The sequence below is a fragment of the Argopecten irradians genome, chromosome 5 (genome assembly GCF_041381155.1).
Source record: "Argopecten irradians isolate NY chromosome 5, Ai_NY, whole genome shotgun sequence".
Taxonomy (NCBI): Eukaryota; Metazoa; Mollusca; class Bivalvia; order Pectinida; family Pectinidae; genus Argopecten; species Argopecten irradians.
Genome location: NC_091138.1, coordinates 20,324,232 through 20,338,709, shown reverse-complemented (window position 1 = coordinate 20,338,709; position 14,478 = coordinate 20,324,232). Strand labels below are relative to the sequence as shown.

General features: G+C 34.6%; 1 protein-coding gene across 1 annotated transcript; it reads right to left on the bottom strand.

The window, feature by feature from the left end:
• Positions 1–6,647: 6,647 nt before the first annotated feature.
• LOC138323166 (small ribosomal subunit protein RACK1-like) lies at positions 6,648–14,396 on the bottom strand. Its single transcript, XM_069267577.1, has 7 exons — positions 14,154–14,396; positions 13,284–13,412; positions 11,585–11,732; positions 11,058–11,153; positions 10,243–10,353; positions 7,820–7,960; positions 6,648–6,959 (listed from the first exon to the last, which is right to left on the bottom strand). Exons 1-7 carry the CDS (start codon positions 14,294–14,296, stop codon positions 6,780–6,782), a joined length of 948 nt encoding a protein of 315 aa, XP_069123678.1. The 5' UTR covers positions 14,297–14,396; the 3' UTR covers positions 6,648–6,779.
• Between the last annotated feature and the right edge of the window lie 82 nt (positions 14,397–14,478).

Genomic DNA, 14,478 nt, shown 5'->3' with positions numbered 1-14,478 from the left:
TTACATTTTGAAATGAAATTCCCTACTTCTCATTATTTTGCTAGTTGTTTATGTATATATATACCCGTTAAATTTTTTTTAGAAGAATGTTTTTGAATGCATCTCTTTCACTTAAGAATTTATGGTTTCTTTTGTTTATTCTAATTTACATTGTGTACATATATATATGTGAAATTCACCAGATATTTGGGAACATCAAATTCTATTTTCCCTAATGCATTTTCCTTCTAAATGTAAATCAGTAAATAGAAGAAGTGGTCTAACTTCTACCAGGTAGTTACGAACAAAATATATCTATAGGACGTATACACATGTTCTTAACAAATTTTTTATGGACATATCTTTTCAGTGTTTGTGGTTTTGAGAGAAAAAATGGTGATGAAATCCTCAATTACATTTCGACACAAAAGTTTCTTACATAAGAAGGGAAATGTTATGAAAATCATCATGTTGATCCCAATTTGTTTGTTTTTATGCTGAAATGAGCTCTGTAAATCCAAAATTGTGTTTTAATAGTCCTTATAATGATGCTGTAACGTTATCCATCAGTATCTTTCCTTTTCTGTCAACAAAATACAGCATCCACAATCTCAGTATTTCCTTATTGATTTAATATTATTATTGTGTTTTTACATCAGATATTTTCTACTAAAGTCTTTCTTATAATTTGTTAGGCAAATCCTAGAATTGTTTTATACACTTGAACCTTGTTAACTCAAACTTTTTTTAAGTCATAAGCTATTTGTTGTTTCAGGCCTTCAACACACATGTACAGGTACATATATACATGTATTCAAGTAAACTTTGAATTATTTAATTTAAAGTTAATTAGTTCTAGCTTAAGCGTTTTTAAATCGCCTTTTGTCCGTCGAGCTACAATAAACCTTTTACATTTTCTCCAAAACCACTGGAGCAATTTCAATGAAATTATGTACAAACCTTCTAAGGCATAAGACCAATCAAAATTGTGTATTATATGGTCCCTGCCCGACAGGGGGCTGTGGGAGGGGCCAAAATGGGTAAAATTGACTAAAATTTCAAAAATCTTCTTCTCTACTCGCAGATGTGGTGGAATCAAATACTCTTCATAGATAGAAAGGTTTTAAGGTCCTTTACAAAAATTGGGAATTATATTACCTTGGGGTTTTTCGCTTCCCCCTGGGGAGGGGTTAAGTTTACTGTAGTTATATTGAGAAAACACATTTTTGAGCATTATTCAGTCATTTGTAATAGGAAATGAGTCAAATTTTGTCAGATTAATCAGCATGAGATGGCCATTGAATCCTATTAACAGATTTTCCATGACTGGTCCCCAGGGGCGGGGTCAAAAGAGGTCAAATAGGGTAAAATTTCAGAAAATTTCCTATGAAATTCCAGAAATAGTAGAAACAATTATTCTTCATAGATTGAAAGGTCTTAAGGTCCTTTACAAAAGTTGTGAATTATATGACCCTTGGGTCTCATGTTTCCCCCTGGGGAGAGGGTTAAATTTACTATACCGGTAGTTTATATAGGGAAAACACATTTTTGAGAATTATTTGGTCATTTTTAATAGGAAATAATTCAAATGTCAGAATTATCAGTGAGATGGCCATTGAATCCTATTAACAAAGTTTCCATGAATGACCCCAGGGGCCTTATGGTCGGGGTCAAAAGGAGTCAAATAGGCTAAAACTTGTTTCCCCCTGGGGAGGGAGTTAAGTTTACTATATATGGTTTATATAGGGAAAAAACATTTTTATCATTTTTTGGTCATTTGTAATAGGAATTAATTCAAATGTTGTCAGAATTATCAGTATAAGGTGGCCATTTAATCCTTGTAACAAATTTTCCATGACTGACCCCCAGGGGCCTTAGGGGTGGGGTCAAAATAGGTCAAATAGGCTAAAACTTCCAAAATTCTTCTTCTGAAATACTGGAAATGGTAGAATCAAATACTTTTCATAGATTGAAAGGTCTTTACAATAATTGTGAATTATATGATCCTGGGGTCTCACGTTTCCCCCGGGGAGGGGTTTAAATTTACTATAGTTTATATAGGGAAAGCACATTTATGGGCATTTTTTGCTCAATTTTCAGGGTAAATATAATTATTAGCCTAGGATAGCATTTTAACATCATATGCATATTGGTCCTGGCTGACCCCCTGGGGACAGAGGAGCGGAGCCAAATAGGCTAAAACTTCCAAAATCTTCTTCTAAAATTCTGGAATTGGTAGAATCAAATTATCTTTGTAGATGGAAAGGTCTTAAGGTGTTTAATAAAATTGTGACTTATATCACCCTGGGTCTCACTTTACCCCCTCGGGAGGGGTCAAGTTTTCTTTAGTTTATATAGGAAGAACACATTTATGAACATTTTTTGCTCAATTTTCATAGGAAATGAGTCAAACTTGATTAGAGTTCATTATTAGCCTGAGATATAGAAGTTTAATATCCATATCAGTTCTTGCTAACCACCTGGCGGACCAGAGGGGCGGGACAAAACAGGGTCAAAATGACTAAAATTTCAAAAAATTTCTGAGTTCATAGGTTTGATGGAAGCAAATACTCTTCATAGATTAAAAAGTCAAATTTGTAAAATCACTGACCGACATCAAGGGCCAGTATATAGTGTTTATATGTCTTTGTTTCATTCTATATCTGTATTCAGGTGACCGTTAAGGCCCATGGGCCTCTTGTATTAACATGGTTTGACTGTGCTTTCTTTGTTTGTAAGACCTGCCATATCTATAAATGTTTGTACAACTTTAGATCTGAACATAAATGCATTATTTATACTACAGGAATAAAGCTTATAGTATATCAAGTGAATTACCCTAGTGAGCAGGTATACAGAGATCTCAAGTGTACAATTGTAGTTATCATGTAGATATAAAACCTTCATTACCACTAATAATGATATAATTACGGCATGTTGAACATGACATAACTTATAAAGAGAACAGACACATGTATATAGCACAAACATGATCCATTACACAATATTATAGATATATAAATTTATTCAACTATCAAAGTGAGGTAACTCCAATAAAATTGACCAATAAGGAAAATTTTAAAATAACATTGTTCACCCCTCATATGTATATATATATATAGCTTTAATAAGATAAGATTGTTATAAGAATCTTTTCTGTGAAATGAAGATATTCTGCTGAATTAAATCATGATTAGATTTTATTGGTGAAAGTTTGAAAATTGACAATTTTGTAGGCCATATTATAATCTTTAATACTATTCATTATCATCTATTTTTTCTATGCACGAAACAGGACAATTAGTGTACATATATCAAAATGAAGTAGAGATTTATAATTTGTTAATATGTTTTCATTTTCTTCATGCGCTGGCGCATATTTTCTGAGTTAACATTAAACATGATAGTAATGTACACCCTAGTTCTTTTTAAGCTAAAACATGCTTTAACATGTCTTGCATGAGAAAAAACTATTATTGTAATTGGCAAGATGCCTTAGTGGTAACACCTCTCCTATGGTGAACATGGCTTTTATTGAAATGATCTTTTTGACACAAAAAATATCAAAGAAATAGTAGTGCATGACTTTTATATAGCTGTTTCATTTTCAGTTTATTTCAATGTTTTCCCTTTTGTTTAATCTTTAATAAAATATATTGATATTTGAATGCAAGTCTTCACTTCAAGATGACATCACCATGGTTGAATTTCTTGAAAAATCGAGTTGCAGAACATGGAATATTCGATATTCCCAATCTCCCAGTCAGTGACCAGGAAACTACTTGGAAGTATTCACGTTTCCAGTAAAGATAACGTTAACTGTCAGACGAAACATCTCACTGTTGTTAGTGTAAATGTGTGCAAGACAGTCATTTTAATTGATATATTGTATTCGATAAAAAATAAATTTTCATGAAGTATAATGTACATGTTTTGTTTGATGTACCAGTATGATCTCCTTGGTCAGAACGAGGGAGGCAGGACAAGAATGTTGATTTAACTGAACTCCAAGAACTGTCTAGTGTCAAATTGAGCTTTGACTCATCCTTGTGACTTTCTTTATTTCTCATACTGGATCCAGTAGATTTGGAATGATTTTATACGAAATTTGTAACCTACTACACATTTCCTTTGACAGAATTTTCTGTCCAATTTGGTTACATGTATTTGAATAGTAATCTCCCTTGATAAATGTTTTGGACTACAATTGGTTAAGATGCACAATTTTCTTTATAAATGATTTGCTTGAAGTGTCACAATTTACTCCTATTCTGATTACATTTACTAGTAACACCAATCATTTACATTCTATTAACTCACCTTTCTGGGTCCTATCCTGCTCATCCAACTGACCAAACTCGGATGAAATACATTTAGTAAATGTATTTTACAACAAGCAAAAATAATTTTCACGCCTGGCTCCACTCTTTTGGCCTAAAGGAGTCGGTCTCCATGGTTATTATAGCAATATAATCTTACATGGGTCCATCAATTGGACAGCAATATCTCAACCCTTGTGAAAGATTTTGACCATAAAGTCTCGTGTTGATTAGCCAAAATCTTTCACTCGGGTTGAGATATCCCTGTCCACTTGACAGACCCATGCAAGATTCTATTAATCTTTTCCCTTGTCTCTGCAGGATAATCCGTAGAGTATGGGAGAAAACCCTATCATTTATGGAAGAAATAAATGACCCAACTTGATTAAATTCCAATCAGAAAATGAACTGTATAACAATTTAAGCAGATATTTTAGATAACTTGCCATTACTTGCAGTAACTGGAAGCACCTCTCTGGTGCCAGAGTCTCCACTAGTCTACGTTTCTAATGATCATCCTATAGACATTAATACCAGAACCCTTCAGATTAGGTCCCCATTTAACCAAATTAAAGTAGTTGTTTTTAATTTAATAATTTTATGATTTCCTGTATTTATTCTTCCCCTCTTAGCCAGCTGTAACAGGGTCAGTTACCCTTTCTAAAGGAAAGTTTTGACACTTGAAGGGCCATTAAGCCTTAAGATGCTCCACTGCCGACAAACCATAAATGATACTCATCATTTGAACAACAATTGGTGTTTAATTGTGTATATATATGTCTAATTAACCCAAAAAATAATTTAAAATTTATTTGGTTTTTGGTGCATGCGCAGTCAGAACTTCATTCTAGATAGAACATAGTGGCATGGAATTTTTTCAGGATGCAATTAATTATTTCTAATATTTTTATCTTAAAGTATAATTAGAAGCTCAAACTTTCCAATGGTGGTAATGGTGTAAAGTCAGTAACTTTTGTAAAATAATTTGTCAGCGGTGGAGCATGTTTAAATTATTAAGGGGCATAGCATCCGCCTTTCAGATAGCCTTACAAGGGATTTAGTGTACTTTTTCATGTTTCTGGAATATCAAGATGTGCAATACAGGTTCTTTGTGAAACCTAGAAATCTAATTAGTGCTGAACATGTTTATAGCAATTAAACCAGTCTTATATTAGTGACCACCACTATATAAAGACTACCTGCTAAATAAGACCACTTTTTTAGGTCCCCAAATGTCAGACCAAATTAAATATCATTCAATTGAAGTTTAAGACCACTTGGCTGATAATTTTTGCTCTGTCTTATGGGTGGTCTTTATCTATAGACAGGTTGACTGTACTGGGTCATCTGGGACCCTAGAAAAATGGTTATGAAATACTGGAAAAAGAAGCCCACAGAAGCTGCATCACTCACCATGAATCTTGATTCCATGTACCGAGGTATTACAGATCTAGTAATCGCAGAGAAAATATTTCTACAGACAAAGGGACTCATAAAAACTAACTCTGTCCTCCTCCTTATTGACTAGTAGTGATTTAAAGGAAATATTGATGAAACAATGCTTAGCTATAGCTAGGAGTGTCACAGTTGACAGAAATATTCAACCGTATGGTTCGGTTTGGTTAGCGGATTCTTAGTTTCTGGTCGGTTCATTAATAATTAATTTTTAACTGTAATTTACATGTACAAAATTCAACTGTATTGCTGATATTGAAAATGCGGTGATATTGTTTATCAGAATCCCGAGAAATACATCTGAAAGTTCGGTCATTCAGAAGATTGTTTTTGGCTGTCTGCACACATTTTTTGCACATTCATAATATCTAAATGATATATTTCACTTATTATTTGATATTTCATAACTGTTGATGATTTAAGAATTTTTTCGATAAAAATCCTGCAGGAAATTGGCAGCTACAGTTAACATCATGCTGCCATTGTGTTGCTCAAGATTTGAACAATAATTGGTATTTAAGTACATCTAATTAACACGCACATTTTTTTATATTTTTTTTGTTGCATGCACAATCAGTTCTTCCTTCCATATAGGATATAGTGCCATGGATTTTTTTGACACAATTAAATATTTTCAATGTTTTTAATTTGAAGTAAAATTTTGATAGAGAAAAAAAAAATTTGTTTGAGTGATTGACCATCTTTTTAAATCTAAAGCAAAACTTGTTTTTGATAGTAAATAGACTTAAACCGAACCGAAAAAAACCGAAAACCGGTATAAAAAAAAATTGAATCAAAACCGAGCTGAAAAAACATGAACTGTGACATCCCTAGCTATAGCACAACTTCATCTACCCTCAGGGCCAGGTGGGCAAAAATGATGACAGACATCAGTTTTAAGTTTTTTCTCCATGGCAGCACTTTATTGGAGGTTTGTCGCAAATGAGCTTACGCGATGTTGCCTGTTCGACATTACGTAGTAGTTTTCATAGTCCAGAACTTTCACAGGAGGGGACTGTTTGCTAGTTAACTTCTAGCTGCCATAGACACCTGCCACACTCGGATGAGATTGTCCGTGTAACCAGCAAACAGTGTCTGTCCGTCAGAAGACCAAGCGAGAGAGATACAGTTGGGAGGTTGTGCCTTTGTTCCAGTGGACATAACTTCCTGTCTCAGCTCATCAACAACCACTTTACCTTCCAAGTCCTGTAATGGAAAAATACAAGATTGCAAGTGAAAGACTAATGTCTGTTCTAAAATATCAGGTTTCATTTCAAAGTATTATCTTCTTCAAAGAATAAGATCTGCAATTTCCCTTGTCCCAATAATTAATAAAATGTATGGCCTATTGTACTTATCATATTGTACTAATTGCAATAAAGAGTTTTATGAGGCAATTATTATCAAGAAAAAGACAAGAGATAAGATATGAAAATTAAATAAATGTAAATATTCAAATGTATTATAAAATCCAGTCAAGAAACGCAAGTCAGCATAAGCATTTGAATCATCAGTTTCATTGCCCAATGCTCAACAATCTCATCATTCCTGCATTTGGCTTTAATGGATTTAACTCGCTTTTTATGAAAGCACTACCTTTAAACTTTAACGCAATCTCAAATTTAACCATGGATTTGAAAAACAAACTAAATAATACTCTTGTCAACGGGTTAAGAATGTTAAGAGCAGTAAGCAATTTTTTTCAATTTGAAAAATCAGTAGTGCCAAGTGCATTTGATCATGAGGAAAAGGCCCAAACACAAAGATTTCAATTCTAAGTACTAATCGTTTTCAAAAAGCTGTGCCTGATTTCACTTGTTCAATATATCACCTATTTTGCTAATTACAATAAAGTGTACAAGCTATAAATACTGATCAAATAGACTACAACAAGATGTGAAAACTTAAATATGCAAGTCAGCATAAGCATTTGAATCATTAGTTTCATTGCCCAATGCTCAACAATCTCATCATTCTTGCATTTTATGTTTCTTGCAATTTTCAGGAAAGTATTAAATACACAGGCTGAAATAAGTCATTCTTTTGAAGCTGGTAGCTGTTCTTACCCAGATCTTGATGCTGGGACCTGTGGCTGCACAGAGCCAATATCTGTTGGGGCTGAAGCTGAGTGAATGGATGACATCTCCTCCATCAAGGGTGTACAAGTGTTTGCCCTCGTTCAAATCCCAGAGCATAGCCTGTCCATCCTTTAAATGCAATTCATAATATTTAGATAATCTTTTAATAAATGAAAGTGCAAAACATTAATCATTGTTTCAGATGATTGTTCAAGAAACAAGATAAACAACAAGCAAATTCATGGAATTTCCATCCCCCACTTTCAGGACATATTGTAGGTAAACATTTTTGAGGTTAGGTTTAACCTTGGTTGAAACATGAAAAAATAAACTGAAGTCTATTTGGAAGTAAGACATTTAACTTTGTTACCAAGTTTGAAGAAAATTGGTTAATATTAATTACAATTATTGTACGGAAGTGGCAGAAAATGACTTTTTTTTAAAATCAAAGGGCCATAACTCCTCGAAATAAGGTACGTTTAAAGTCGTGATCAAACTTGGCAGAGTCCTTAAGGCATTTAATCTTGTTACTAAGTTTGAAGAAAATTGGTTAACATTTGTTACACTTATTGCATGCAAATGGCAGAAATAAAGTTTTTAGTCATTCAAAGGGCCATAACTCCGCTAAATAAGATCCATCGACAAGTCGTGTTCGAACTTGGCCGAGCCCTTAACCCTTTACCACATACAAACTAGTAGACTGCATCACCAGGCTTCCATGAGGAAAGTATACAATGTTCAACACGAACATTGTTGCAACATCTGTCAAGTGTCTGCACCATCTCAATGGCACTTTTTGAAGTTTTCAGTCTGGATTGATAAGTTTTTAAGTCGATAAGTCGGATTTATTTACTTTCATGTTTATTTTTCAGAAATGTTTTGGTAATAAAGTTGCTTCAAAATGAATCGAACTACACATTGATGCTATCATTTCCAAATATCATTTGATATGAGGACTTCAAAAAATTATTAAAAACGTTTACATGTCAGGAAATGGCCGATTTTCTCTGTCGGAAATACTCAAAATATTGCCGATTTTTTTTATAACTTTTAGAAAAAAAAATTGCACAAATTACTTGAAATATTGTAGACAAACTAATATATATCTGAATCACGGCTCAGTCAATATATTTGCTTTGAAAAACACCGTTATTTCTGCTTTGTCCGTGCCGGTTCACGACCCGTTCACCGCTACTTTCACTTTCTATCGTTCCAAGTAGTGTGTTTGTTATGGGATGTTTGTACATTATTTGCCATTGAAAAATGCACAAAAATAATCTATCAACTTTAAATGAAGTATATTAAAGGTTTATTGAAGTTTTGACAACAAGTTTCTAACAAATTATCAACACTCACGGCTGTAAAACTCGCCAGTCCATTCCAACATGGCGTCAGGTAATGGCGATAGTAGGGGACCTCGCCATTCTTCATGACCTTCAGATTTTCGATCGGTCAAATTGAATAAATCATCGTCTAAATCATTGTCAGATTATTTGCTTTTAGGCCCGTAATATTAAAATATCATGACATTGTACTTATAATTACAATATCTGCCTTAATTTCAACAACAGCAGCCATGATGGCGTCCCCGGTAACATGAGTGAAGCAGTGAACACATGTGTGATTTTCTCGTTTAATTTATTCAGAGTTTTATATAGTAACACTGTGCCGATTTTTGATTGGTTAGAAATTTGGTCGCGTCTAAAATTAGATTGTAAAGTCTGAACACAGGTGGCGTTTTCATCACGTGATACGAAGCAAAACATCGATAGTCAAAATGGTGTCCGTAGTCGCTTGCATTGAGATCGTGTACGAGCGTCCAGATGCGCTTACATTGAGATGGTGCGGGGGCGTCCAAAGTCGCTTACATGTGGCAAGGGGTAAAGGCTTCAAAAGGCGCTTACATGTGGTAAAGGGTTAGGGCATTTAACCTTGTCACCAAGTTTGAAGAAAATTGGTTTACATTTGTTACAGTTATTGTACGGAAACAAAGTGTTACAGACAGACAGACAGACAGACAGACACAAAATACTATCCCCCGTTTCGGAAAGAGCGGGAAAAAAAAATTAGCACTGAACTGCTAACTTTTACGAACATCATAATTCGTAAAGAATTTCTAACAATTTCACAGAATAATCATGCTGATACATTTATTTAATGAAGTGTAAAATTACATGTAACAAATGCTTAGCTTCTCTGCCTATTAAAGTTAGTTTTCATTCATTTGATTGAATAAAAACTTGATGATGCTTTATATTCAACTTGTGTCACAGATTTCAGCAAATTTAGCCCTCAGTGGCCTTGAATAAAAGTCATGTGTAAGAGCACAACAAATCAGTTTAACATGTTTTGCTAATTATTAAGATTTTTTTAGTGTATTTTCTAAAGAAAGACATTTAAATTTTTTTTACCTTTCCTCCAGAAGCACACAATGAACCATCAGGGGAGACAGTGACACAGTTCAGGTAACCAGTATGGCCAACGTGGTTGGTCTTTAGCTTGCAGTTAGTCAGATTCCACACCTGAAAAGTAATTTAAAGGCTTTATATATCGCTGTGACAGTGTCCTTTCTTTTTTTCCTACTTATGTCCAGTTACTGGTGAGTATCCCTTTCTTTCTTTTATTTTTATTTTTAATATGTGCATTTATTGCAGACATCGCGAAAGTTGAAAAAATGGCTGGACATTCGGTCCGGCAAGGACTGCGAGTAAGCCAGACCCTACAAGATTTTGCTGGACCAAACATTAATGTGAATTTTTGAAGTAACATAACTTCCTGCTTTAAGTATCCAGGCAGCTGTTTTCATGATTATCTAATTTATCTTATGTAGTTTACATATTTGCCAGGTTCACACCTGCGTAATACTTCAGAGACACCATTTCTACTGACTTCCAGTACTTAATTATTGCCGGGCGGTCGGTCCGGACTGGATTTTAAAATAGGCGGTCCGAGTCAATTTTTGCGGACATGTCCGTCGAACTGGCAAATTTCTCAATGTCTGTTATTGATGTGCAAGTCAGCATAAGCATTTGAATCATCAGTATCATTGCCCAATGCTCAACAATCTCATCATTCTTGCGGTTTGATTACAAATAAAATTAAACAACTAGAATTTGACACTCTTATAGTATAACCAGACATTTTCATCATTTGGAGGGCAAAATATACCCCATACTGTAACACTTCAGATTTCTATTAAAACTTTAAGCATTGTTTGTTTGCATACCTTGACCATTTTGTCCCAGCCGCTGGAGACGATGATAGGGTTAGATGTGTTGGGAGAGAACCGGACACATGATGCCCAATCAGAATGACCTTCATCCTGAAAAAAAAAAAAACCCAGTAAAAATAGCCTTTTATCAAATGAGAAAATGTTATAGATATGTATTCCAAAGTGGTTTTTTTTTTTACATAACATAACAATTTTAACTTTTTTTCTTTTTTTGTTTTCGCCGCACAAGCAACTAAAAGAGAAACCTTTTATTAAAACTGTAATGTTGTAAAATCGGCTAAAAGTTACAATCACTCATCAGTACACTACATAACGGACACCAGGGGTTTCAATATCAGGCGAACCGGGCACTTTTAAACTGGCTGCGGTACCGCCTGATTTGGGCTAAATTACATTAGATAGCATACAGATAGTATAGAAAAGTACCCCCTGAAATTGCAATTGTACTACCTCTTCTGAAAGATAATCAAACTCCGGAGACACCATGATCGGTGTTCCACTGTCTGTGTAAAATTATTTACCTGGATGGTATATTTGCAGACACCAAGAGTGTTCCACAGTTTGATGGTCTTATCCCTAGACCCAGAAACGATCTGTCTGTTGTCAGCGGAAAATGCAACACTCATTACATCTTTGTCATGGTTGTTGAACATTCTGGTTGTGGTTCCTCTGGCAATTAGCAAAATCACTACACATTAAATTTAGTTGAAATGGAATGCCAATAAACATTTATTCGTGTAAAATTGTTAAATACTCTGACTGTAGCTCCTTATGTTTTAGTAATGTTACACAAAGTATTCCAGTTATGAGAAAGACCAATGAATTTCATGTTTTGCGTTCACTTTTGAACTGTTGCAGTATTTCAACATAAAATTCTTTTTTTTTTTTTTTTTTTTTGCCAAAGAGGAAACCTAATCATAATGCACTTTCATAATGCATAAGTTACATAGGCACTTCACCTGTAACATGTAGCGATGTAATCTTCTATAGTGAGTCGATACACTAGTACTGTAACACAATCGTGCAATCTTATGATAGAACGGAAGTAAGCATTGTTTGTTTGCATACCTTGACCATTTTGTCCCAGCCGCTGGAGACGATGATAGGGTTAGATGTGTTGGGAGAGAACCGGACACATGATGCCCAATCAGAATGACCTTCATCCTGAAAAATAAAACAGCAAAAATAGCCTTTTATCAAATGAGAAAATATATATAGATATATAGATATTTATTCCAAAGTGGTGTTTTTTTTACATAACATAACAATTTTTTTTAACTTTTTTCTTTTTTTGTTTTCGCCGCACAAGCAACTGAAAGAGAAACCTTATATTAAAACTGTAATGTTGTAAAGTCGGCTAAAAGTTACAATCACTCATCAGTACACTACATAACGGACACCAGGGGTTTCAATATCAGGTGAACCGGGCACTTTCAACCTGGCTTGCGGGTCTACCCCTGAGTTTGGGATAATATTACATTTCGATTAGCCATTAAGCAGATAGTAAAGAAAAAAGTAACCCCTGACCTGGAAATTAGCAATTGTTACTACATCTTCTGAAGAGAATCTCTAACTACGGAAGAAACCATCGAGCGGTGTTCCACTGTCTGTGGTATAAAATCTATTTACCTGGAGTTTATGGTTATATTTATGGCAGGGACACCAAGAAGTGTTACACAGTTTGATGGGTCTTTTTATTCACCCTTGACCCAGAAAACGGATTCTGTCTGTTTTTGGTCAGCGGAAATTTGCAAACACTCATTACATCTATTTGTCATGGTTTGTAGAACTTTCACGGTTTTCTTATGTGGTTCCTCTGGCCAATTTAGAAACAATCAATTCTACACATTAAATTTATGTTGAAATGGAATGCCAATTAACATTTATTCGTGTAAAATTGTTAAATACTCTGACTGTAGCTCCTTATGTTTTAGTAATGTTACACAAAGTATTCCAGTTATGAGAAAAGACCAATGAATTTCATGTTTTGTGTTCACTTTTGACTGTTGCAGTATTTCAACATAATTTTTTTTTTTTTATCCAAGAGGAAACCTAATCATAATGCACTTTCATAATTGCAGGACGTTTTTCTTTCAAATGCTTTCATCAGTTTATTTAGTAGTATGTGTCTTTTTTTAATCATCAAGTGCATATAATGCATACTACTATAGTAGTATCTGAACTTTTCAGAGCACCAAAATTTATATTATCTATACTTACGCACTCAAATCCCACAAGCGAAGAGATTTATCCCATATACCTGACAGAGCAAATTGACCATGGATGACATGACAACAATCAGACACACTTTCAGCATTTGGCTTCATCTCTGGAATTTCCACATGATAACTGAAAGAAAACAGAAATTGAAATAAAGCAAAACATTGTTTACAAAATGGGATGGTTCTTTGTTTATAATACATATCACTAAATGGTATATGCATACGGAGAGAAAAAATCTAGCTATGAGTTTATTTTCCAGAAGGTAAAGTTTTTTCCAGAAACGCTCGAGTACGGATTCTGACGAGAGACATCTATATATCAAACGACAGAATATTAAAGTCTTGAAGAGGAATCTCAATAGGGATTACGTTTCACAGTGGGAAATGTACAATAACTCATTAAGTCGAAACCGTCATATATGGGCCTTGCCTTCAGTCATTATATGATTGTCAAGTACTCATGACAGATGGTGACAACTCCTGGATCAGGTAAATCGCTGACAACAGAATCCTGCATTTGGGCAACTAAAAACTCGAGACTATTCCCCAAATCCCTGGGTTCAAACCTCATTTTTCCATTATAATTGGCAAGTGTAAATTGGGTAGTTATGGATCGGGAATCGATCATCGGTGATAGGGTAGTTCAACTGGTAAAGCACCTGGCTTAGCTAGTGCACGGAGGTCCATGTTCGAATACCGGTCTGTTTTCGGCTCCTATTCTTGAAACAATTTACTCTGCCTCGAACCTCTTCAAATTATATGTCATTAAAGACAACTAAACACTGTGATCTCTCTGTCCAATTTTATTTACGTCAAACATTCAGTAAGTCAAATGTAGGTAACTTTCCTTGCAAGAAAGTCGATACACGTCGTACTGTCCGAGAAAGTGAAAATAAACATACCCCGTGATGATGACAGCACCATATCTGGGTATTGTGGGGTAGTTGCAATCTGCGTGACCCATCCTCCATGACCCTTAAGGGTTCCTCTCAATGTCATTTGCTCTACCATGGTTAATTATTGTCTTCTCGCAACGATTACGTTGGATTTTGGTCACGTATATATTTTCGTGACCGTGGTCTATGGCGGAAGACCGGAAAAGGAAGTTGAAAGAGAGTTATCTCAGGTGGCGCTGTATATGCTATGAAAATTTGGTCAAAAGCGTGATATAAACTTAATTTTATTATATTTTT